Below are 26,488 nucleotides of genomic sequence, written 5' to 3' on the forward strand. Positions count from 1 at the left end.
GGAATAGACTGAATTTCGATTGCAAATGGCATATACAGATGAATGGATCTTAAAAAGACACCTTTAAAAATGGAGTTCCTTGTAGTTTTAATTTGCATTTTCCTAATGACTAAAAATGTTGAATGTAAATGATCCTTACATGAATTTATTGGTTATGTATATCTTCTTTCATTGAGTATCCGTACAGATCTTTTGCTCATTTTTGTATTGATTTGTAAGAGTTTTTTTTTTTTAATATATTCTGGAAGCAGCATCTTTGTCAAATATATATATTACAGATATTCTTTCAATCTATGACTTGCCTTTTTATTTTCTTAATGGTGTATTTCTAAAAGCAGAAGTCTTTACTTTTGAAGAAATTTCATTCATCAATTTTTTCTTTTGTAGTTTGTGCTTTTTTGTATCCTTTTGAGAAGATCTTTGTTGGGTAGGGGAAATGAGTTACTGGCCAAAAGGTACAAACTTCCAGTTATGAGATAAATAGGTTCTGAGGCTCTAATGTACAGCATAGTGATTAGTGCCAATAATCATGTATTACTACTTGAAAGCAGCTAAGAGTAGATCTTAAATATCCTCAGCTCAAAAAAGAAATGGTAATTATGTCATAGGATTGAAGTTTTGGCTAATAATATGGTGGTAATCATTTTGTATCAAATCAACATGTAAACACTTTAAACTTATACAATATTATGTTATCAACTATACTTCAATAAAGCTGGGAAAAAAGAAGACTTTTGCCTATATCAAGATCACTGAATTATCTGCTATGTTTTCTTCTAGAAGTTTTACAATTTTAACTTTTATGTTTAGATCTATAATCTGTTTTGGGTTACCAGGGAAATGCACATTAAAATGACAATGATACCTTCTTTACCTGTACCTACAATGACTAAAATGAAAAAGACCAATAATTCCAACTGTGGACAAGGGCACGGAGCAACTGGAACTCTAGTACATCACTGGTGGGTGGTAAATATCACAGTCATTTTTGGAAAAGTTTGAATTTTTTTTCTTATGTAAAGAAAAATACTTTTCCTACTACTCAGCAGTTCCATACCTAGGCATTCTACAAGAGAGCAACATAAACATATATCAATTCAAAGACTTGCACAAGAATATTTACAGCAGCTTTATTCTTAAGAGTCCCAAACTGAAAACAACATGGATTTTCATTAATAGATAAGCAAATTGTGGACTACAATGGAAAATACAGTAGAATACTGAGCAATAAAAAGGAATGGATTACTGATAAATAAAAGAACATGGGCGAATCTCAAAAACATTAGGCTCAGTGAAAGAAGCCAGATGTAAAAGACTACACAGGGCATAGTTCCATTTTTATGAAATGCTTGAACAGTCAAAACTAATTTATAGTGACAGAAGGCAGAACAATTATCACCTAGAATCAGGGCAGGAATTGCTGGCAAGAGACCAGAGCCCTGTTTTGGAGTGTGATTACATTTGATATACTTGTCAAAATGCACAGAGCTGTACATTTGCAATGGGTGCATCTCATTGTAGGCAAACCATTCTTTAATAAAGGTAATTTAACACGAGGGGAGAGCTCCGTAAAGACATCAAGACTGGGGACTGACTTTCGAGTATGATGTACATACAGATAGTATTGGAAATACTGAAATTATGAAGAAATCGTAGAGGTAGATGAAGGTCATAGAGATCCTTGGAAAGTGCCCACCTGTTAGTGATCAGAGAAGGCAGAGAGAAAGAGAAAGAACACTCCAAAAGAAAGAGGATGAAAGTGTCAGAAACCAAGAGAGAAGAGAATACAAGTAAGGGTAAGGGACATGGCATGGGTGCCTGTTACAGACAGGCCCAGTGTCTCTGGCTGAGTGAAGGGCCAGGTCAGGGAGTCCAGACAGACGCAAAGCTGCGTCAAGCTCCAGTGGAGGATGAAAGCAGCAGAACTGACTTGTTTTCCTGTAACGGAAGCGCCGGTGAAGTCATGCGGTGCTCAACTTTTAGAAAGATCATTAAGTTTGAACTCTGATGGGCTTTCACATCCTCCGCCGCTGGTGTCAGAGCTGAAGGCTACAAAATGCAAAACAGCAAAGCATTCTCTACTGATGAGGACCTGGAAGGCAGCCAGTGAAATCACACGAGAGCCACATTAGCAGGTCTGGAAAAGAAAGGTGGATGGATGACAGCAGCGGCGGAAAGATGAAGTGATATGGAACAGGTCCAGTTACCTTGCCAGCCATCTTGAAGCACCACTTCAGATGATATCCACGGTTGTGGCATTATCAGCAACAACAGCCCCTGGAAGGCTAACGTGCTGTGCGTTGTGTGGCTCATAAATGAAAGAGAGACTCAGACGAGTTTTCTATAAAAAGCTACTCACCAGAGAAAACCTCACAAAAGTACCTGTCGGGGGAGAAACTGCTGTAACACAACACTTGCTGGCATCTTTGGACTCTCGGTGAACGTACAAAAAACCAGGCCATGTTGTACAGCAATCGTTATAAGAAACGAGTTCATCTTGCTTCCTGGGCATTGCAATACAATGCTGCATTATTTTTACAACTGAAAGACGAAACTAGTATCAAGTCCCAGGTCTCCACTTGAGTAAAAATGCTTACGGGGAGAACCGTTTACTCCGAGGACCAATTTGGTAGCCGTTTGTATCTCAGTGCTGAATCAGACTGGACTGCCACCAGGCCAAAGAGATTCAAACGAACCAAATGGGGTATATTCTAATTCATCACAGGCAAGGAGGAAAGAAAATGAAACAAGAGATGACAAAGACTGAGCAAAGGGAGAGAAAAATAAAAGGAGAGAAAAGATGATTGTGAAGGGCTGAGTGCTTGAGGGCAAAGCAAGATGGCTCAGAGAGTGGCCTAACTGTAGTCCAGCATAGTGTTTAATTCCACCTTTGACTACTATTATTACCCATTTCCAGTAATACCTTTTTGGAAGCACTTTTTTTTTTTTAAAAGAGATGTAATTGACAGATAACATTATATTAGTTTCAGGTGTACAACATGATGATTCAATATTTGTGTGTATTGCAAAATGATCACCCTGATAAGTCTAGTTAACACCTATCACTACACATAGTTACAAATCTTTTTCCTAGTGATAAGAACTTTTTTTTTTTAATTTCTGGAGGGGAGGTAATTAGGATTGATTGATGGATTTAAATGGAGGTACTGGGGATTGAACCCAGGACCTTGTCCATGCTAAGCATGCACTCTATCACTGAGCTATACCTCCCCCAATGATGAGAACTTTTAAGATCTACTCTCTTAGCCACTTGCAAATACACACTGCAGTATTATTAACCACAGTCACCATGCTGAACATTACTTCCCCACGACTGACGGATTTCGCAACTGCAAATTTTTACCTTTTGGCCCCCTTGACCCATTTTGCCTACTCCCCACCCCCTGCCTCTGGCCTCTGCCAATCTGTTCTCTGTTCTCTATGACTGGAGCATTTTCTTGTTAATAAAATTATCTAGGATCTTTTGAGCTAAAGGAGAGTATTTCTGCTTAGTATGAGCCAAGGTTGGTGCTGAGGTTGGAGACACACAGAGGAAGACTGTTCTGATCTCACGCAGATCGGCTGGCATTAAGAGAGAAAACATGAACAGATACGTACATAAAGTAGAAATTACAAACATATGTAAAGCACAGACTTCTAACAGAGGGCGAACTGCTGATTAATAGTAGATGACAAGGTTTTGTAGCAGTGAGAACAGAAAGACCTTTAAAAACGAGTAGATTTCTGAAGCGTAACTTGACGTTGTTCAGCCAGATGAGCAGAAGCCAGCAAGAAATTTCAGGCAGAGGAGACAGTTTGTACCAAGATCCGGGAGCAGGGGACCATACGGGTAATAAATTCAGTAACTCTGAGTCTCTGTCCTGCTGAAATGAACTGTGTGAGGCTGAACAGTTGGAGATGAGGCTGGAATGTATACAAAGGTCATATCATATCTTACAAAGCTGTCGGTATCTTGCCAAGACACTTGAATTTAGAGATCCTTCTGGTAGAAACGTTCTGAGTCTGTAATGCTACTGAGGCATTACATGTGCTTTGGTTTAGTTCCTAAGCATGGCGTACACAGCCTAGCACATAGTAGGAACTTTATAAATATGCATTAGAAGTTTACTTTGAATGATTTTGAATATAGCCTGCATTATATTCCAGACAATGTCTTACACACTTCATGTGTATTAATATTTCACTGCTCACGTCCTCCCAGAGGTAAATACTGTGATTATCCTCATTTTACAGAGAGATTAAAATGATACACCCAAGGTCATACAGCAGTAATGGCAGCACTGGGACCTTGAACCCAGACAGACCTACTCCAGATCTTATCCTCTGGCCTTTCTTCAGAGCCAACACTGCTCCCCCAACCTGGGCTTGTCATTAATATTGGGCCCGAGACTCTGAGTGACTAACATAGAACTATGGACAAAGTCTAAAAACTTAAGGTTACTGAGATGTACAGAAGAATTTAGGGGATAGTATTTATATGATGTAACAGCAGTGTTTTTAATCCATCGCAACAGTTTATTGATTTTGAAGAATCTGATCCAAATCCTTATGAAAAGAAAATTACTGTAATAAAATTTTACTTTCAAGGCACTGAACCATATAACTCTATCAATGGAGGTTTGTTACCCTGAGATCCTGGCTCATTACTTAGCTTCTGTGGACAGGTACACCCTTCTTTCCATAAAGAGTGTATTTATTTGCCAAATATATTTCTATTATTTGTAGCTTACTGTTGCCTTTTTTTTTTTTTCTTCCACCTGCATGTAGGTAAAAAGCTTAAAAGAGAAAAAGGGAGAGGGTTGAAGTGATTTGGGGATTCCTCCAGGACAGCAGTTTCAATGAGAGTGCTGCTTGGTGAGGAAACTTGTAAAAGGGCCAATATCTTCTCAATCTTTACTTCAAAGTTATCTGCGTTCCCTTAAAAGGCAGAAAGGGGGAGGCGTGTGGACTCAGAAGGTATCAAGTTCAATACTTTATTAAAGTATTCTCATTAGTGAAAATGAAAACAAAGAAAAAGCCGAGTGCTAAAAAAAAATATATAATGGTACATCCCAGAATTTCCCTCTGGTTTCCGCTGCTAAATTCTTTATCTAATTTAATAGAAACTGGCACAAAGCTGACGGGTCAGCGGTGCAATAAAAGACCTACATAGTCGTTAGAGTAGGGCGAACACAGCAGTCTCTCAGCCTCTTGCCTTCTGCTGTTTTCTTTCTAGATTTGCATCTGGAGTCAGACTTCCTGAGTGAAAACGTAGCCTGTGTTTTGACATGCAGCTGCTATATGAGGAAGAGAGATTTAAAACTAATTTTGGATATATTTGTGTAGTATTTCAGCAAGGTGATTCCTGAGCTATTTTTAATGTATGTCCAAATATTGTTCACTGTCCTTATTTTTCTTAGGTGTGCTTACTTAATACCTTTGAGATGCTAATGGAATATAGCTAAATAAGGTTTAGAAACTTGGCTGAGATCTTAATTCACTTAGTGGTTTAACGTACTTACTGATACTTGGTATTACCTGTGCTTTGGAAATTTATAAAATCTCTCAAGACTAGTTCATTTTAAAGGCATGAGTTTCTTGGGGGAATTTTCTGCATAATAGACCTCCAAAAGGGAAACAAAATTCAAGGACACATTTAAACAACCTTCCTGAAATACAGCATCAGTAGCAAATAATTTTGTTAGGTTTCTGCAGTGAATATAGGATGTTGATGGAGTCAGATAACATACTCGTTCTTTAAAATCACTATGATAACAAATATTTTATAATAATCCTTTTACTCAGAGTATAAATAATAGATAATATGATCTCCCTGCATAAATAATTTTTGCAAATCAGTGAAATGGGCGAGCTACAATATAAAGGAGAAACAAGAAAGTAATTTATAATGAAATAATTATATTTCATTATAAAAATCTTCAGGCGAAACTACACTAGAAGACACAATGAAGTAACTGAATGCTTGCAGCTGCTAAAAGGGATGTTTGGATTTAGAGAAACAAGACAAAAGATTTGCAAAAATGAAAGATCAGAGGTGAGGCAAACATTGGAATAAAAGCTAGAATATTCAGTTTACATCAGAGCCAGGCAAAAACACTTTTGTGTTGATATGTCAAATTGTTCTAAGTTCAGATCATGATAAGCAAGGTTTCCTTCTATATGCATGTCCCAGGGAGACTGTAAAATTTGTGCTGAAGGTGGGGTAGTTTTTCTTTATGTGAAACTTGTCTCCCATGTTGCAAGATGTGTAGGGCCCTGGGCCCATGGCCTTGAAGTGCAGTAGCTGTGTGTTTCAGCACTGAAAAGGCTCAGTGATTATTCCACAGTATCCTGTAGGGGGCAGTGCCAACTCTATAAAGAACCAAACTGACTTTCTGCCGTAAGATTAAGTTTTTCATGTATTCTTTATTTTACGGGGGGTAGTAGTGGGGGTAATTAAGTTTATTTATTTATTTTTAATGGCAGTGCCTGGGATTGAACCCAGCACCTTGTGCATGCTAAGCACACACTCTACCACTGAGCTATACCCTTCCTGCTCATGTGTTCTTAAAACATACACACATATACCCACACACTCCCTGTATTCACATTGGATTTACATATACACAGTGCATGGCCTACATTTGAATCGGAATTAAACTAAACTAGACTCAAATGTTTATCGAGCATAAGCATGATCACTAACTGTGCTGTGAAGGATTGAAACCCTTATCTCTAAGTGTCCTTGTCCCAAATAGAGTCCTTCAGCATTGCGTTGATGAAGTCACTCAATATTGCAAAGCCCTTTCTCTGAAAATAACACTCATTAGTATTGTAACTTTTTTCTTAAGAGATTTTTCAACTTAGTAGAGGTTAACAATGAATAATTTCACGTAACATCTTAGCCAGTGCTCTTCTGAAGTGTGAGAAGAACTGAGTCACCAATGATAGCTGAAGAGTTCATCTACGTGATGAAACGGAATCTAGCCATAAATGCTTAGGCACTACTGGGTTATTCACAGGACGATCTATCAGAGTCAGTCCAGTAAAAGAAACGCAGAAACGTGAAGTGAATCAACATTTGCCTTTAAAGCCAATGAAAAACTCAGAGTAAGTATTAAACATGTGTTCCAAGTATTCGATCATTTAAAATAAACAACAAAAGACAAATATCAAATACCAACCAACATCTCTGAACAGGCACACAGAACCCTGATAGCTTCATGTCAGTTGAGAAAGGAACAGTGGGGAGGTGATTGGTAGCCATTTGATATTCTGTTAAGGAATAATCACAAAACTGTGAATTGTTTCCTGACACAGCCCTGCACCTGCAACCTGAACCACGTGTGCCTTACTAAGCTTCAGTCTTCTTATCTGTGAAATGGGTATAATAATTATTCTCACTTAGTAGAGATTTTACAGGGCAGAAGGGAGCACGTGCTTCCATGCTAGGTGGTCAATGAATTTTGGTGATCATTACCATAATTATTGTTATTCACACACTGTGGATTACCGTATGTTCCTAAGGACTCTCCTCATATGTTTCTTGAGATTATCTTCTTGAATTAACAGTATGCCCTTGGCATTAGCGTATAGCAATGATACGTTCATTCTGCAGCCACATGAAGGAAAACGGTTACTGGACTGCATTTTTCCTCACTGATGAATATTTACTTGTGCCATATTTAATCAGTTCTATCACCACTGGCTGTTGAGTTTTGTTGGCTGTTGCTATGAGGGATAACACTGAGGACACCTACTAGATGTTCAGGACACTACTTTCAAACTGTGTTCCGTACAGCTAGGTGCCTTTGTCGCTGCTGATGTGAGTGTTCCGGGAGGGTGAGTGAGGAAGGTGCCTTTAACTTACCAAGGCAGCTCTGACTTGCTTTACATAGGTTTCTATATAATATTTCATTTGAACAAAGGGGATCCTTGGCTAAAAAGGTTTGAAAACTTGTTTTCTAGATCAGTTTCTCCAAGCATGGCACAAGAACCACACTGTTGGATGTAATGTTACTATCTATAATATGGTACTACCTGTACTGTTATTTCTAGCATGTTGTCAGATACTTTCAAAGTATGGGGGATAGGGATGTTTGAGGAATTTACATTTCAGTGAGAAAGGAAAAACAAAACAAGATAACCAAGGTCGAGATTTTAATGGAGAGCTCAGAAAGGTTGGAGGAAGACTCAGATAATTGGGCTTTGGGAAATGAGGGAATTTCTCATCCAAATGGCAACATCTAAACTAGTTCTTGAGTGATTTAAAAAAAAAAAAAAAAGAATGTGTCAGGGTTAATGGGGAAAGGGAGTTTAGGAAGAGAGAAAGCTTGAGGGGAGACACCGGAGTGTGAAAGTACTGGCTGGTTTTAGAGGTTTTTAAGGAGGAGATTTCACAAGACTTAAATGGATGCAGGTATAGACCTGGAGATGCACGAGAGCAGGGAGACGAGGACAATAGTGAGATTTCTTATCTGAATAGCTGGGAGAACGGTGCAGCCCAGGGAGAGCCTGTAGACTAAGAATGGAGCAGTGTTAAAAACACAACCCTGTAAACAAGGACCTCTGCCTACTTAAGGGAGGGAAAGACAATGAAAAGAGAGGACCAGTCAATGAAAAGAATAAGGAGGGAAGGAAAGAAGGGGAGGAAATGAGAGCAGAGTCCTAGAAACCAAGAATTTTCACATGACGAAGGCTGATCATAATAACGATGCAGAAATATCTGATCAAGTGAAGGTTAACAATAACCCTCATAATCGTGCATCAGTAAGTACCCGGTGGCCATTTTATTAGTACTTGAAGGGTGGAAATTGGAGTGGAAAACGCTGTGTTGTTAATGGGAGTTGAAGAAATAGGTGTCAAGGTCTATGTATTCTAATCCATCTGGTGTAGACATGAAGGAGGAAGAGAGAGTGGTGGATGACAACAGAGGAGGTGTAAGGTTAGGAGAAGAAAAGTTTAGAGCATAAGAAGAAAACTGACATTTCAGAAGCACCGGCTATGCATAGAACTTCACAGGTACTTGCTGATATGTGAGCCTTGAGCCTACTGTAGGCTAAGAGGAATTAGGGGGTAGGAAAATGAAATTACAGGGGAAAATTAGAGGAGATGATGGGAAGAGGAAACACCAAGAGGGAATTTATCTTTCTAAGAACAGGCAGCCTTGTAATGAGTTTAAAGAATGCAATGCTTGAATATTGCGCTGCAAAGTTTCTGGAATTTTCTCAATCTTGGGTTGTCTGACCTGAATAGAGGGCTTTTCTAAAATAGAAACAGACTTGTTAAAAAATGACAGCTTGAGTTTAATAATAGCTGACACATACAGAGCGCTTACTCCATGCCAGACACTCTGCTAGCACTTTGTATGTGTTGATGCCTTTCCCCCCAAACCTTATAATGGAGATATTCTTTTTATCTCCTTCTTATATCAGAAGAAACTGATGCACAGAAAGGTGAAGTAACATTCCCGAGGTCACAGAGCTAGTATGTGGCAGAGTTAAGATTTGAACCCATGCAATCTGTGACCAGAGCTTGTGTGTGTGTGTGTGTGTGTGTGTGTGTTTACTGAAGTATAGTTGATTAATAATGTGTTAGTTTCTGATGTACAGCATAGTGATTCAGGTTTACACACATACATATTTTCTTTTTCATTGTAGGTTATTACAAATTATTGATTGTAGTTCTCTGTGCTATACAGTAGAACTTTGTTGTTTATCTATTTTATATACAGTAGTTTATATCTGCTGATCCCAAACTCCTAATTTATCCCTCCTCCTTTCCCCTTTGGTAACCATAGGTTTGTTTTCTATTCTGTGAGTCTGTTTTTGCTTTGTAAGTTCGTTCATTTGTGCTATTTTTTTGAAGAGATCATACAGCATTTGTCTTTCAGAGCTTGTGTTTTTAGTCCCTGTGTTAAGCTGTCTATCCACTGGTATTTTGCATGAATTGCCTAACCACCCTTAGCCCACTTGCTCTTATTCTGGGCTAAGAGTCGAGTTCCGGCTATTTGGCTTTCTGCTGTGCTTAAGGAAAGGTGCACTCTACTTCAAGAAGCTCATGAATATCAAAACCTTAATCACCGCTATTTGGATGACACGAGTGCATGCTTTACAAACCAAGCATGGCCCCAGTCACATTAAAATCAAAGTTACAAAATAAAGAAACGTTCTGAAAAAAACCTCGTCTGCTTCATTTAGATAACAGTGTGCAGAACGAAGTGAAAGATAAAAATGCTCTGCGTTTACCATTTCCTTTTCCTTTTCTTATTTGAAGCCCTGTTTTGCTCTGGATGATATCATCAGGCAATTTGGTTGGAATGCGTTCCATGCTGGACTGTGCCGATTACCCAACTAATGACATGCACACTCTTTGCCATTGTGACACCCCTCTTCTCACAAGTGGGAATTTCAAGTGACAGACTAAAGCTGTTCGCTATCAATTTGCAAAAAAACCCACATCTGCCAGATAGCCAAGATTTAGTTCAGAGACGGAAATCAATTAATACTCTAATTTGTTACCTGTCTTTAGCGTCTCGCCATATTATGCCAAGTCAAAAGTAATCACCTTTATATAACATATGCTCCTAGAGGAATTTGATTTAGGGATATGTTGTATTTTTTTGCATGTCACTCCCTGTGTATAAATCCCATTAGAAGTTTCAATTACATGGGTAGTAAAATTGTGATGGATTCAAATGAAAGTATAAAATATGCAGTTACATATTTATAATCAAACGGCATGGCTGTATTTATGATTGGGTTTTTCTAACACTTATTTACCAAGCCATTTTAAGATTTTATGGGTTTTACTTGTTTCTTCCCATTAAATCAAGGAGAGAGCTAGCAAAATAATATTTCTACAGGTGTTACCCAGATCCTTTGACATTCTGATATTTTAGGTTGCTAGTCACAAGCGAATCTCCAGGCAGGGAAAACTTGATTACCTGGTCTGAATTCCAGTTTGCAAGAAAGAGATACAGGAATGGGACAGTGGCTTGGGAAGGAATGAAATGAGATTAGCCAAGGGAAAGAAAAGAAAGAAGGGAGAATCGCAGAGATATTTTTTCCAGCTGATTGTTTTCTTGCTGATAAACAGGGAGGAAAATATAAAGTAATGCCTGGCTCTAAGTGGAAAAGGCTACAAGATGGAGCTGTCATTATAAATATGAAAACAACTTTTTTTTTTCAACGTGAATGACACCGTCAAGCATTGAAATGATGCTTTTCGGTGTCAGAAATTTAAAAAAATTAATATGCTTTAAATTCTCAGCATCTTAACAAGGTGTCAGAAATCTAAGAGTGGTAGTTCAGGATATAAGTTCAATCAAATTGATTGATTGATTCATTCATTTAACAAATAGATAGAATGCCCCATATAGACCAAGGACCACCAGGGACTAGACTATGCATAGAACAGATCCAACTTCTTGCCTTCATAGAGCTTTTTGAGAGAGAGCTGGAGCAATTTAAAAACAGGTAATAAAATACACAGCATTGCAGATGGTGCTGAGTAATACAGTGAGAAACAGAGCAAGGGAGAAGACAGGAAATGCCGGCAAAGATGGGGTAGGATAAAAGAATGAATGCTGGCAAAGATGTGGATGGCTGGGAGGATAATTTTAAAAAGCATGGTTGGGGAAATCCTAGTTAAGAAGATGACATGCGGCGGAGGCCTATGAGAGAATAGGTTGTGTGGACACATGGGGAACTTTAAATCCCACTGTTGACAGTGTTGTGAGGCCTCTCATAGTGTTTACTCTCCCAGAGAAGGAGATGGTGTTGAAGACAAGGCAGAATATGCATTTAGGTCGGTGTTATTCATTGTCTTCTCTGCCTCTCTATAACACATTTCTTTTAAAGCAAATATTTTGATGAAATATTCAAGTGAGAGTTTGCCATGATATAGGAATTCGGTTTTTGCTATGTAGTTGTGACTTCTAAGTTGCATCAAAAGTGCCAAAAATCAGTCTGTTAGCTCAGTAGCAAAGCAGAGCAGAGAACTTGAGAGCCTGTGATGCCCAACCCAGGGCTCGCTCTGTTGGACCATCTCCATCTTCACTAGGTTACAGGATCTTCTTGCTGAGAATGGTAATTACTAACATTATTGTACAAAGAGTGCATCTCAGATGTACTTGAATTTGTTGAAAATGGACAGACAGATCAACAAGTTGTTAATTCCTTGGGGGATAAGAAGATGATTTCTTGTAGTTTACATTTCTCATTGTCCTTAGAGAATATAGACATTTTAGAAATCGCTCATCTGGATTATTGCAATATTCTGCTTTCTCTTCTGCCTTTACCCCTCTAAGTACATTTTCAACCCAATAGCAAGGGTGATTCTTAAGAAAAATCTATGTCAGATCATGGGACACCTCTGCTGGAAATATCCCAAAGGCATTTTATTTCACGCAGAGGAAAATCCGGGTTCCTTAGAACAATCTACAAGGCTCCACATGCTGTGGCCTCAGCTACAACCCAGGTCATCCTCTGCCATTCTCCACCTTGTTTTATTCTACTTAAGGCACAGGTTGCTCCTTGCTGATCTAGGCAGATTATTGCCTTTGTCTGTATTGCCCAGATTTTATAACTTTCTCCCCAAATTCCTCCAAGTTTCCTTACAAGGTGCATCAGCTCAGATCATCCTAAAATATAACAACCCTTCACCCTACACCCCGTTCCCTATCCTACTGACTCTCCTTCAGTTTCCCTTCTATCATTTATCACTACATGATGCATTATATAGATTTGCCTCTTTACTGATTAAATTACTTCTTTGCTTCCACTATGATATCAGCTTTGTGAGGGCCAAGACCTACTTCCTGACCCCTAGAAACGTATCTAATGCATAGTAAATATTCAGATCTGCAGAAAAAAGACCCACCTGTAGGTTGAGATTTAAAGGCCACTGATTGAACTGAGTGCTACACTCAAACAAATAAACTTAGGTATAGATTGTTTTCATCCTGATGACAACAAAGAAAATTCTAAAAGCTATGCAAACGATTTTGAAGTATTAACACATGAATGAAACAAAGCCAAATTTGTACCAACGGGAAAGTACATTTTAGCTATTGTTTGTGAATAATCTTCACAGTGGAATGATTTCCTAAATAGAAATAAAAAATACATACACCATGACCCATAAACATTAATATTCCCCAGAGAGAGACTGAAAAAGATAAAAAAAAAAAAAGAATCCACCTACATTAAACATAAGTTTTTTTCATAAATGAGATTTTCATGTGTTAAGTATATTTAAATACTTAATAAGAATATTCCATTTCCAAGAATATTCCATCTTATTTTTGCAATACTCCCATTCCAACAACAAAAAATCAAATGCATGTTGGTAGTATGTTACAAGAAAATGTGCTTTTTTCCCCCAATGGGTAAGTTGATTTTCAACCATTTATTTTTACTCAGGTAGCAATAAATAATACTCACATGGAATTTTATGCAACTCGTTCATAAACTTCTCCTTCAGCTTAGAAAATGTGTCCTCCTTTCCTTCCCCGGGACTGGCTGGCTCTGTGGCGTTATTTGGTAGAACAGTGGCAACAGTGGTGACTGGCGGGGCTGCCAGGGCCTCGTGATGACTTTCACTCACCATTTTAGGTTCAGGTGGAGCTCTGAGGGGAGGGAAGCAAACAAAGAACAACTCAAAATGGCTTAACTGATCCCACATCAAAGCTATACCAGAAATGAAAAAACATCAGAGGGTGCACCTGCTCACTGGGTAAATAGTCTGTCATTAGCATATTACTCTATGTTGGTTCATGAAATATTTATGGACCCACAGCAAAGGTTCTTCCCCAGAAGGTAAGACCAGACACCACTACTGAAAGCATTCTCGCCCAACAATAATGTGAAAGTGTCAAATCTGTTAGTTACTTATGCAGGCAATTACTGCTCAGTAGATTTAACTTTTTAACCTGGATCTTACTGAAATGTGTACGAAACACTTGTTGACAACATACATGCTCTAAACTCTGAACGTTATGTGTTTTCTAAAAGGACAGGAGAGACCAAATATTTACATTGGAAGTGCTGATATAGCATACATTCAAAATGTTAGTCAATTTAAAAATGGTTATAAAGAACACTATTAAAACATTGATACTCTGGGATTGCTGAATTTTACACAGAAATCAGCTCTTGAATCTCACTTATTGACAGTATGTTTTTTTCCTCCTAGTTTTTTTTTTTTTTTTTTTGGCATTTACTATCGACAATACTCTGATCAATTATTCACCTGTCTTTCTGAGTGAGTTTTTGAAGCCACTGTAAATGTGACATGACTGACATATACCAAAGCACTGATGATAAAACATGACTTTATTTAATTATTTCAGTTTATTTAGTTTGATTATATTTTGGATTATTTTATTCAATTGATTTCTTCAATTACTTTAAATACTTGTTTATCTTCAAAACATTTAAAAAAATTAATCCTTAACGTAGTTAGTGAAAAAAATCTTAGCCTTAGAGAAAACAGTTCTAGTGTTCCTCACTAGCTAAATGAAGACTGACTAGGCATTTAATCTCCTAATTTATACACTTTTTGAAATATAAAGAATTGAAACCTGCCCCTAGATTTTTCTTAGTACATGTGGAGTGATCTATAAAAATAAGGTCTTCTAAAGGTGTAGAACTGAAGTTATGTTTTCACATCTAAACATATTTTGGACTTTAATAATTTTGCGATTTCAGATTTCAGGCTGTGCTGGGGAGAGTGGTTTGGGGGAGAAACAGATAAATACAAATAGGCTTGGGTATGAGTGACTTCCCACTCTCAGTAAGAGCTGATGGACCCCTAACGCCCTTTGGACTTGCAAAGAAACGGAAATAACCAGCGAATTGGATAAAGGATTTTTATAGAATTCAAACCTTGCATGAATTAATTATGCATACTTACAGATTCAGTAGAAGTATAACTGAAAGTGGAACAATTTCGGTTATGCGGGGTTTATTAGAATCTTAATCAAAATCTAGATTTTAGATCTGAAAGGAGATAATGGCTGAGGCCAATCCACATACACAGATAATCAATTTTTACTTTATAACAGATTAGTTCTCTTATTTCAAGCTTTTAATTTCAATAGCAGCTACTAATAAAATCCTAAGGGGAAGAACTGGGCAGAGAGGGGCTCAGGGCATCTCTGTTCTTCAGTTTCTTCATTTGTAAAATGAGAATAATCATACCAGATATAGAAGGTTTTAATCTATGTGAAGAATTCAGCACCATGCCTGGCATGGAAGTTTGTTCCTTGTATTGATCAGTTGATGGACCCAGCAATCAATCAGTTTTACACGTGAGGAGACTAAGGTGATGCAGCTGGTTCAAAGTTACACAGTAGCAATTACTGGCAGTTGAGATTTGAACCTAGGTGTCTTAGCCACTATAGTGTAAAGGACTTGCCCACTATGAGAGTAGAAGCTAAAAAAATTGTGTTTTTTTGAAGGAGTTTCAGACTATAACCCTTAGTAAGTAGTACATTTTATATTGTGCTCCAGTACACACTTTCCTTCTATATGTTATATATGAAACATGTTTCATATAAAAAAACAACTTGCCTTACCATGTGTGAAATATTCTTATATATTCCATTCTATGCTGTTCTTTTTATTAAAAATTTCTGGTTGTCTATGTTAGTAGTTTCACAATCCACTACTGGTTTGAGACCTACAGTTGGGAAAGTCACTATATAATAAGGGGCGTGTGGAGATAGAATAACACTAAATGGGGCTAACAGAAACTAAAGATGCCATTTATTAAGAATCTACTATGTGCCAAAATACTGTCGTTGAGATTTAAGTATAATATCCTCAATTCTTGTTATAACTTGAAAAGTAACTTGGTCTTTTTTTTACAGAAAAAAAGTGGGTTGTGGAGAGGTTAGGTGATTTGTTTTATGTGGATTTAGTCTGATTTAAGGTTCCTTCCACTTGTCTACTCTAAGTATTCTGAAACAATGCAGTCAGCACTGGAAAGGTATTTATGACATTCTTTTGAATTGCTTTGCTGGTAAATAGCAAACACAAGTCATCTGACTGATAGGAAACAGACTGAATGACTTTGGAGGTGTGGTCATTTAGTTTGTTAGAGTGGAATTTAGCACCTGGAATATGCCAAGAGAAATACTGTTGAATAGAAAAGTAAATTCCCTTCTAGAAGAAAGTTCCGGCCAAAGGACATGAGCAGGCAATTCTAAAAGAAAGAAACATAAATCCCTCCTGACCAAAAAAAAAAAAAAAAAAAAAAAAAAAGAAGTGTTTAATTTCACAAATAGTCAAAGAATTGAACGTAAATATATATTCATTTGTAAACGTGGCTGAATAAAGATATGGAGGTGAGGATGCAAAGAACTTGGCAATTGGGAAGGTCGGTAGATTAGAGAAATACATTACAAGGCCAAAGTGACAGAACATTTTAAAAGCTACAGAAGCACTCATTCTTCTTCTAGGAATTTATAATAATCAATCTTAACTGTACAAACAACTTAATAGAAGGATATTTATAGTAACTTATTTACAATATTAGAAAACCAGAAACTACCTAACAGACTTTCTTAAATCGTGGTAATCCATAAAATGATGTTATTAAAATTATCTTAAAGGTAAATATTTACAAACCTGGAAATATATTAACGAGTTACATAAAAATGCAAATTAGGAAATATTATATAAAGCACATCCAATTTCTCTAAATAAGATCTTTTGTATAAATGAGGTTGGAAATATACATTTAAAAATGTTAACCTTGTGCTCGAATATTTGCTGGTTTTTTTCCCACCTGTATGTTTAGATATTGTCAATATATCATAAACCTGAATTATTTTAAATTGCACAGAGGAAAAAAAAAAACCTTTAAAACTGTTTTGCTTCTGAGAAAACTGTATCTTGCCGAGTTCTATTTCCTAATGCCAGATTTTCAAAAAAATGCTTTAAAATGGAATGTAAAGAGGTAAATTGCAGGGAAGAAGAATTCAGCTACATATTTAGCAAATATAATATGCAAAATGGCCACTGGTTAAAATAGAATGGAGAAAACACTTTAAGGTATCATAAAGGTTAATACACTTGTGGTATAATATGAGGAAAATCAGGATTTTGGTTGCCATGACAACTTCCCTCTGCCCCTTACATTTATTCTACTTAGTAGGACTTTAATTATGTCTATCTCTATGTCTGCAAATTGATATGGATTTCTCAGATTATATAGTGAGATAGTCTACATACTGCATAAACACGATTTTTGATGAAGCACTATTTCTATCTCTATTTAAGTATTGTATTTTATAATAATGGCATACAGAATTAAGCAAACAGGAGAAGGTCAAGGAAATATTGAAAAATATATTATTCCTAAGAAATAAAAAGTATTCTAACACAGAAATGCCCCAAGCTGAAAATAATTCTTGCAGAAATGATTACAGAGTCCAGGAGATATCACAGAATGTGTTCAGAATGTGTTCATGAGGTGGAAGGTAGAACGTATTGATTTTCGCCCACCAGAAGTTCCGTTGACCTTCTGTAGGTGTAGGTGAGAGCCAGAAGAGGATGCTGTGTGCATCTGTCTCTCTGTTTCAGGAATGAGGCCTCAGTTTCAGGGAGCACTGCCTACTGACAGCTCACAGTCAGGAGCCTCTCCTAAAGAATTGCCCTTGGGTAAAGGGACCTGCCATGCTCAAGGTCAAACCCACTTCCTCAGGGACAGCCCACATCCAGTGACTGGTGGGTGCTGATGTAAAGGCCAGGCTTCTTGCCTCAATTTGGCTCAACTCTGAAGGGCCCTGTGGGATAGCTGAAGGCTGTGGTTAACTGCAACTCAGTTCAGCAACTCCCTTTGCCCAAGCCTGCTTCCGCCACTCCATTACATGGAAAGCATTTCCCGGCAAGCTACCTCTGACTCAGAGCAGCTTCCCAGGAAATCCCACCTGTGACACCCACTCTGAAAGATATTTGGAAAAAAAATAAATAAGTCACTGTCAAAGATTTCATTTAAATTCTTTCCAAACCCTAGGATCCTTAGCCAGTGAGTGAAGTCTAGCAGCATTATCAAAACCTTCCACAAGTTTGCAAATGTTTGAATGACAGGCTTGAGGTGTAGTGTCGCTCTGGTTTAGATAGTTCCTCTTGCTTTAAGTAAAAGAGATTATCTGGTCCCTGTCATGGCGGTAGGGAGCTGACTTCCGGCGATAGTCTCAGTAAAATGGCTCGAGATGAAAGGTGGTTTTCAGGCCTTGGAGCCACAGGAAGCACAGCAGGCAGCCAACCTTCATGAAACCATAAAATGTAAGGGTTCCTGGATCCTTTTTCTTTTTCTCTTTTAAAATTCAAAATAGATTCAGTCACCTCTAGATTTTACCCATTTATCTCACTGCAAAAGTCACCTAAGAGGTGCAGGGAAGATTTTGCTTAAGAGTGTGGTTCTCAGCCAGTAACTCTCATAAATGACTGCAAATTTGAACACAAATGGGCCTGCTTAGCTTTACTTTGAAAGAGGGCTCAACATGCCTCCCCAGTCCTACAAATACCACAGTGCTAATAGGGAAGAGGCGTGTGGATTATGCTGAAGGTGTCTTTGGAAAAATATAAGGAGAGAGGAAAGAGTGAGCACTCACCAGCTCCGTTTCTTCAGCATCCCTTATTGAATCATTGAGTACTTGGGGGTATGATTAACATACAAAAAGCTGTACCTATTTGATGTATACAACTTGATGAGTTAGGAAATACGCAAACATCTGTGTACACCATCGCCATCATCTCCCGTTCCCCGCTCTGTAGAAGCTGCTCCCCGTGTTCCCTCTCCCTTCTGCCACGCCTGTCTCCCTGCAGTCTCCTACAGCCAGGCTGGCTTTCCCTCTCCTATCTTTCTGCCCTGTCTCTCTTCTCTGATCAACATCCTCCTGCTCTTCTCATCACTCTTTTCTTTCTTCTTAGTCTTTTTTTCCTCCAAAGAGGGGATCCATACTTATTTACTGGTAGGTCTCACTTATTATGTACTAGGTACTTGATGCACGTTATGAGCGTTTAATGAGCCCTCTGTTTCACGTAGAGACAGAGAAAAAGAGATAACATGCTCACTGTCACAGGGTTAACAGGTGGTGGTGGAGCCAGAGTTCCCAACACAGCTCACCCCCAGACTCATATCCTTATCACCAGGCTTCCCTCAGGTCATCCTGTTTCCTTGCCCTAGTTTTGCGTTCTGAGTTTCAGTACATAGTATCCTGCAGATACTAATTTTGATAGTGATCTGAGTCTCTGTACCTTGTAATCTAGAGCGCGTAATGAGAAGTAAAACCTACGGTGTAGGTGTACTAGGTTCCGTCGTTTCCAGAATATTTGGATTTACAGCCAGCGGCGGTGAATTCTGTTGCTAAGTCTGCTCTGCCTTCCTAACGAGACGTGCATGGAGGAGTGAAAAGACTGATGGTACAGAGTGATGTGGGGCCCCTGTTGTGTAGCTTTGGAACAATAGATTTCCCCCCACATTTTTATGTCTCTGACCTGGGGATCTGCCTTAGAATCTAGGGTGTCTTACTATCGCTGTCCACCAGGCTTGGGCACCGCCGACTTTCTTCTTACTCCATTGATGTTCCAGTAACAAATCATTTAAAGGCCAGGAGAGGAAAGGAGCTGAGTCCTGGCTGTGGCCTGAGCTTTCTATTTTGAGCCTATACAACCCAAGCTGGCCAGATGAGAGTCAAACAGCTTGGAAGGTTTTAGAAGCACTAATGGAACAATATTTAAAGAAATGCTTTGTCTAACCCTCTTGAGGGCACAAAGGAAAATGGTTTGTAAGAAACTATGGGTACCATCAACTCCAAGTTGAGAACAGACTTAGAAATCTTAGTAATTTATTAACCAGTCTCTTTTGCTTTTATCTTCCTCTCTTGCATGCACAGAAGTGACACAAAATAAAATCTGTCTACATAAGTCAATGAAATTTCAGCAAGTACAAAATAAAAATTCATGTGATGGGCAACTGTTTTTTTTGACATAGTTTAATTTGCAGCAGTTTTTTCTTGGTGGTGTTTAAAATAATGGTTTCTTTTGGTACATGAAGCAGAGATTTCCTAAAGAATGAAGAGAAAGCATGAGCCTTGCTTGCAAATAATGTATTATAAAGTAATGAACTGTATAAAATTTTAAACAAACTGAGTTTCTCATTCCCAGAAGATCAATCACAATTACATTTAGCAATTATAGTTAGCATAAATTTCAAGAAGAACTAACTAAAATAAAAATGAATCCATGAGCCAAATGAAAACTATACTCATTGCTAAATTATTTCTCCCTGTAGACGTATAATATAGAGAGTGAGAGAATGGAAACAAAGCCCATCCAAGTCAAAATCCAAGTACTGAATTACTGTAATAATGAAACAGAAAATCAAGATTTCTTAAACAAATGGAAAATTCCCCACTTTGAACAGGGAAAGAAATCTTGGAAATTGGGATACCAGAGATGTCTCTAAAAGCACTGAATAATAAATTCACAAATGTAAAGTTACTTTTCTAACCCACTTATTGTGTACCCACTTTCCCACTAATGTGGTGTCAAAAATTGTCATTTATTTTTCAAAGCACCACTCAGTAACGGAGAACTTTATAGCTTTAAAGGGCCTCCCAAGATTTTGCTAAGAATGGCAGGGGCACGATCAAGAAAAGGCAGCAAATAGCCTTTTCAAATGCATTATGAAGACTTCAAGTGCATTTGTCATGTTTGGAAAATGACTCAGCAAGGGTCAAAGTCTCTTTTCCTTTTTTGATTAAAAAAGGTAGACATGAAAACCTAGAGATGAAGTGGAAATTCTACATGGGTCGGTTTAGCAGTTTTCACCAACAGTGCTCATTGTGCACAATATTAATTGACATGACCTCTTTAGCTTTTTACACAGTAAGATAAAGCTAGGTGCTTCTGGCAGTTTTTGAAGACATACAGGTTAGCTGGATGAAACTAATTGGCTCTCAAAAGATTTTCTATAGCGGCAGCAGAATAATCATGTGGAATTCCCATTCTCCATTGCTTTGCTGAAACTCAGCTCTGAATTCTTGCTGTTTGCGAGCTGCAGGCACTTCAGAGAAAATCTAAGCTTGCAACTCAAAGCCCTCTTTTATCAAACTGTGTGCAAACTGTCATTATTTGTCACACAGTGAAGCAAAACTTTAAAATCGATCTATACACAGTTCAGATGGTGATAAACAGGATGGAAGATTCTGCAGTCTACAGTTTCAAATAGTATGATAATAAATGAAAATACCTAACCCTTAATAAGCCCATACTATCAGCCAGACATTTTTATAAGAGCTTTAAACACAGACGCTCATTTAATGCTCACAAAATAAACCCTGTGAGTCAGGCAAGATTTTCTCTCTACTACAGATGAGAAAACTTAACCAAAGGTTGCACAGCTGGTAGGGGCGGGAGCAAGGATTTGAACTGATTCTGCCTTGCTAACAAATAAATAAATAAATACATGTTGAATGAATAACTTGTGTGCCTACAATGCATCCAGCATCCTAGGTGCTGTAGATTAATTGACAGTAGTTATCTACCATCCGTATGCATACAGATGGTTAAAATCCAACGTGACATGTGCTCTAGCAGACATAATGATGGAAATAGTGCTGAGATAACACACCATGTCCAAAACCAGGAGGACTTGAAATATCTGAGTATATTTGGGCCTGAAGGCCAAGTTCATATGCCATATATTTATATATATCAGATATGAAATATAAAAAGTGATATGGCTGCTTCTTCCTGAATTCGACCTTCTCTTGTGTGCCAGTTCATTGGGGAACATGAGACTTGAGTGAATAGACTAAACAATTTACAAAATCGTAATACACAGAATTGTAGGTTGGCTGCTTACATGACAGCTAGTGCTTCCTTCCTTCTGATTCTAGATCGTACACAATTTTTCAGGCAACTCCTACCCCTTGTCCCTCACTCATGGGTAAATCACATCAGTCTAGGCCAGTCATGGCAATTCCATTCTTTTCCCCAGTGGTTGATTTACGCAGTGGTCTATGATCCACTTTGGGCCTGTTGGACTATAAGAGGGTGAGTGATGTCTGTTCTTCTAACTCTTAAAAATATATGGCCAGGAAGTAATGTCTCTTCTGTTGGCTGGTGTTGTGTTTTTGTGTGGCACCTCGAACTGCTTGTGACCAGGCTGTGATCATGAGAGAGTCTAGTGAAAGAGAAGGCTGATGCTTTACCGACAATGGGGCTGAAACTTGGTAGTAACCATGACCATCAGGCTGGTTCTGGGCTGCTGTATTTATTAACCCTATAACCACCACACTTTACAACTTCTGCTATGGGACATAATACATCTTCCTTATGGTTTAACCTATTTTGCGTTGCATTTGCTGTTGCCTGCAGCCCAAAGCTGGCCTAAACAAATACTTTATAATAAGATTTCCATAATAGCAAACTTTTTTTCCTATAGGTGTATTTTCTTCTATGCTGTGCCAGTTTGACTGCCTGCTAATACCCTTTACCTGTGTGCATTTGACTCCTAGCTTTTGATTCTCACTAATTTTGGGAGACACTCATCACATTTTCTCCTATTCAGAACAGGGCTGGAACTTCCCTACATCTACAACTTATGGTGAAGATCATTGTCTTGCATCCTAAAATGCTAGATAAATACAAATTGAATTGACTTGAAATACCAGCAAATTGGTTTTGTGATTAGTTCTCTCTAATTTAGAAGATATAAAACATTTAGGTAAGGTTCTAATTTGGTACACTGTATTCATACCAAATGCTCTACCTCTTAATTTGCCCATCATTAATCAATGATACGTGACTAAGGGGACAGGATACAACTATGCCTTGATCCACTTGGAACACTTTGGAAGTAAATCAAGGGGAGCCGAAAAATTGGAAAGAAAATTTGGAAGTTGGGGACCCTATCGTGTCTATCCTGTGGCTTTGTCTGCAAGCATTTCTTGGTGGGTTCCTTTTCTTTTGTTTCTCCTCATCATCTTACATTTAAGCATCGCTATGAAAAACATGACTTGGACAAAAATTATCTGTAGCTTTTTTAAAAATTTTCATTTGGCCAGCCATCGTACTTAATGCCATTTTCATTTGCGTGTCTCAATAATAAGACAGATGAATACACCGCAGTTTGCATCCTAGATCTTCAAAGAAGTTGGAGTTCGGCGTAATAGTTTGTGTTGAGAAGCATGGTCTGTAAATGCCCTCTCATTTGTATCAAAACAGGCGTGCCAGCTTACTGACAGCAATATATGGCGTTAAATTGCCTTTTTATTTTCGATTCAGTAATTACAGACACTATAATTTCATCAAAATAAAGTTACTCTATAGGCAGTAATCTCATCTCTTTAGGCTTTTTCCCCAAACTTATTAATAATTTGATATTATGACATATTGAAAGAAAACTGAAAAGTGATCTAAAGTACTTGCAGTGAGTGTGCCCAACTTCCTCTTTGAAAGTGACTGGATGACTTTTAATATCAAAACGTGACATTACCACATTATTTTTAATATTCTCCAGTAGAACCATCTCTACCTTACAGGAAAGCAACAGATACAGGGAAGATTTGCAACTTTCCCTACTGTGTAGCCCGAGATGGTTGATGGTTAGAACCTCAGGTTTGTTTCATCAGTTTGGTCATGAACTATGATGCATTTTGTGGGACAGAAGTGTTTATATTTAGTCCAACTTTTTTTTTTTCCTTCCATGTCATGAATAGGCAACTGCTTTTCCTTAAAAGAGGTAAGAGCAATAGCTGAATCAACCAATAACCAACTGACAAAGGAGATGTTTCAGAGTGAGGACACACTATTACGAATTCATCTCTGAAAGTCATATTTCAGATAAACTAACACTTTTGTTAAGCTAAAAGTATACTGATAGCATGAATAAAATATGATTGTTATTTCAATCAACTAAGTCACCCCTGTATTACAGAAGGTGAGATGCAGAATCCGATAGGAGATACGACTTAATATCATCCCATTTGTTTACTGGAGATTTTGCTTTTAGAAATCACTCTGGGGCTTTTGCAATCAAAGACAAACATCAGTGAAAAACACCACCACCACCAAACTCCCAAACTGAAAGATTGTGTGAAAGTTTTGGGCCTAACAAAGAAAGGAAAGAAAAAGCAGGAATGCCAGCAAAGCATCACGACAGTTCATGGAATAAAATTATAAAATCAAACTGAAGTATGAGGAGTTTTTAAAACAGCAAGTTAAAATCACAAAGTTTTTGAGGCTAAACGTATAAAGAATAGGCAAAATACAGCTCCACTACAAACTTTTAAAGCTGCAAAGGTAAAAATAATAACAGCTAAAGGAAGAATAATTCATAATGAAATGTAGGAATTAGGGTGTTCTAAAAAAAAAAAAAAGATGAAATCCATTAAGGGGAGAGGGAATGTTCACAGGATAAGTGGTACAATTAAAGGAGGCCCTGACTGAGCACATGTGAGACTCAGGGTGGCCAGCTGGAGAGAGAGTTCAGTTCTGACTCTTGTCTTTTCTTAGCTATAAAAATAGAAGCAAACTGCTTACCTTCTAGCCCAGTGTTTCCTCATCTGTTAAAGTATAATAATATACAGCTGGTATGTTGATGATGAAATTAGACAGTATGTGAATAAGCACATAGCAGGCACTCAATGGCAGTTAATAACTGCCTTAATGCAATGTTTAATGCATCATTAATAATGAAGATGATGATGATATTATTTTGTTCCCTGTAGCAAATATACCCCAATTGCAGAGCTAGAAGCAAGGAACTTCTGCTCTGATTCATGAAGGCTAACTCAGTAACATTTGCAGGTAGATTTCTCTGCTAGGCTAGAATGCACAGGTGAAAGATGCCGCATTTAGTCCCTAAACAAATACTGGCATTCTGGTTTATACATTAGTCCCTTGTGAATTGGTTATTGTGAGTCATACCAAAAGATGTTTTTTTCAAAATAATTTTCCAGGCCTGTCACTTTGAAGACCAGATCCTGGAATTTGGCTAAATTTTTCCATCTACCTCTATCTTACCACCTTTTGTTCTGACAACATCAGTTAGACTCAGAAAGAAACACACACAAAATATATATATATATATATACATACACATATATATACATACACTTCTGTTTCTTGATGGAGGTTTTTTTGTCTTCCTCTGTGGAGTAGCATCTAAATATGTATTTCAGAGTCATCAAATTTCACAGAAAATAGCAGTTGCTACCAAAGGAATGTTTTCGGATTCTGTGTGAAATTGGCTAGAATTTCTGAAGCTCTATGGCCTTGGCAAGGCTTTGCTGGACACTAAGAGGTAGGCATTCATTAGAAGACCCAACTTGCTGGGAGTACATATATAGGGGTCACCCTTTCTCGGGGAGTGGACCATGCTGTCTTCCTGACAGAGGGGCTAACTCTACTCTCCACACCCCGGTGAGATTCCGAGTACCCTGCTCTGCTTCTCTTCCGGTCCTAAACCCTTCCCAGATCCTTGCCCACATTACCCAGCGAGCGCTCAGTGTGGCTCTTTGCACCTCCGTGTAAACAGGGAGCCGGTTGCCCAGCCGTGAGGAGGCAATCAATTCTCCACTAATAAATTACTCCGCTGCAATTACTCGCCAGGCAAAAATCCTTGATCAATTTGTTAACATATCTCAGGCCAGCTAGAGAAAATGGCTCCTCTCCCTGGAGTGCATTTTCATCAGGCACTCCTGGGCTACAGTTTTCTCAGACCTGGTGTCTCTATCACTTACTATTAAATGCTTTCTATCTCTTGGAAGGGTCTCAATTTCTGATTTGTTAGGGTACTTTCATGTTGCCCAGAGTTTTATGTGCTCACCTTTCTTTTTATATCTTTTCTACTATTTGAATAGCTTTGGAAGGGAAGTATAAATAATCTCTGGTTAATAAGCCGTCAGAACAGAAGTCCTATCTGTACTTGTAATGGAAACACATCATGCCTCTTTTCTCAAATACATAAAATACATGTATTTTATGTCTTTTATGTCTTTATGTTGCAAAAGGGAAAAGATGAGGACTTTCATGCATTCTTATTGCATCTGTAGAATTATGATTATCTGTTTACGTTTCTCTTCTGCCCACCAGCCTCTGAGCCCTTTGAGTTTGGGAATCAGGTCTTATTCGTATTTTATATTTGCCATATTCACAATGTCTCAATCTCTAGCATGGTATGGTAGAAATCTGAATGTGTTTGGGGTATATATTTATAATATTTATATAAACAAATACTGTATTTCTCTGGTATGAGGGAGTGAAACGTATACATTTAGGCAAACGTATACATTTAGGCATACATTTAGGCAACTTAGGTGAAGTTGCCCCTATTCTTCATTTTTCTTTGGTTTCATGAGGAGGCTCTGGATCCATTTCCGAATTTTGCATGTTAGGTGGATTAAGTTCAATTTTGGAGAGAACTGGTCATAGGAGAGGTGACAGGGCATTTGAACAGTAAGAAT

The 26,488-nt window shown here is 38.0% G+C and overlaps 1 protein-coding gene across 5 annotated transcripts in view; it reads right to left on the minus strand.

The window, feature by feature from the left end:
* The window catches only part of SYT1 (synaptotagmin 1), a 470,145-nt gene that overhangs the window by 160,306 nt on the left and 283,351 nt on the right, over positions 1–26,488 (minus strand). For all 5 annotated transcript variants that reach the window (XM_032493716.1, XM_014554552.2, XM_032493715.1 and 2 more), the window contains one exon: positions 13,446–13,630. In XM_032493716.1, coding sequence (XP_032349607.1) covers positions 13,446–13,611 — 166 coding nt within the window. In that variant the 5' untranslated portion in view covers positions 13,612–13,630. The remainder of the gene's footprint in view (positions 1–13,445; positions 13,631–26,488) is intronic.

This window comes from Camelus ferus, chromosome 12 (assembly GCF_009834535.1).
Source record: "Camelus ferus isolate YT-003-E chromosome 12, BCGSAC_Cfer_1.0, whole genome shotgun sequence".
Taxonomy (NCBI): Eukaryota; Metazoa; Chordata; class Mammalia; order Artiodactyla; family Camelidae; genus Camelus; species Camelus ferus.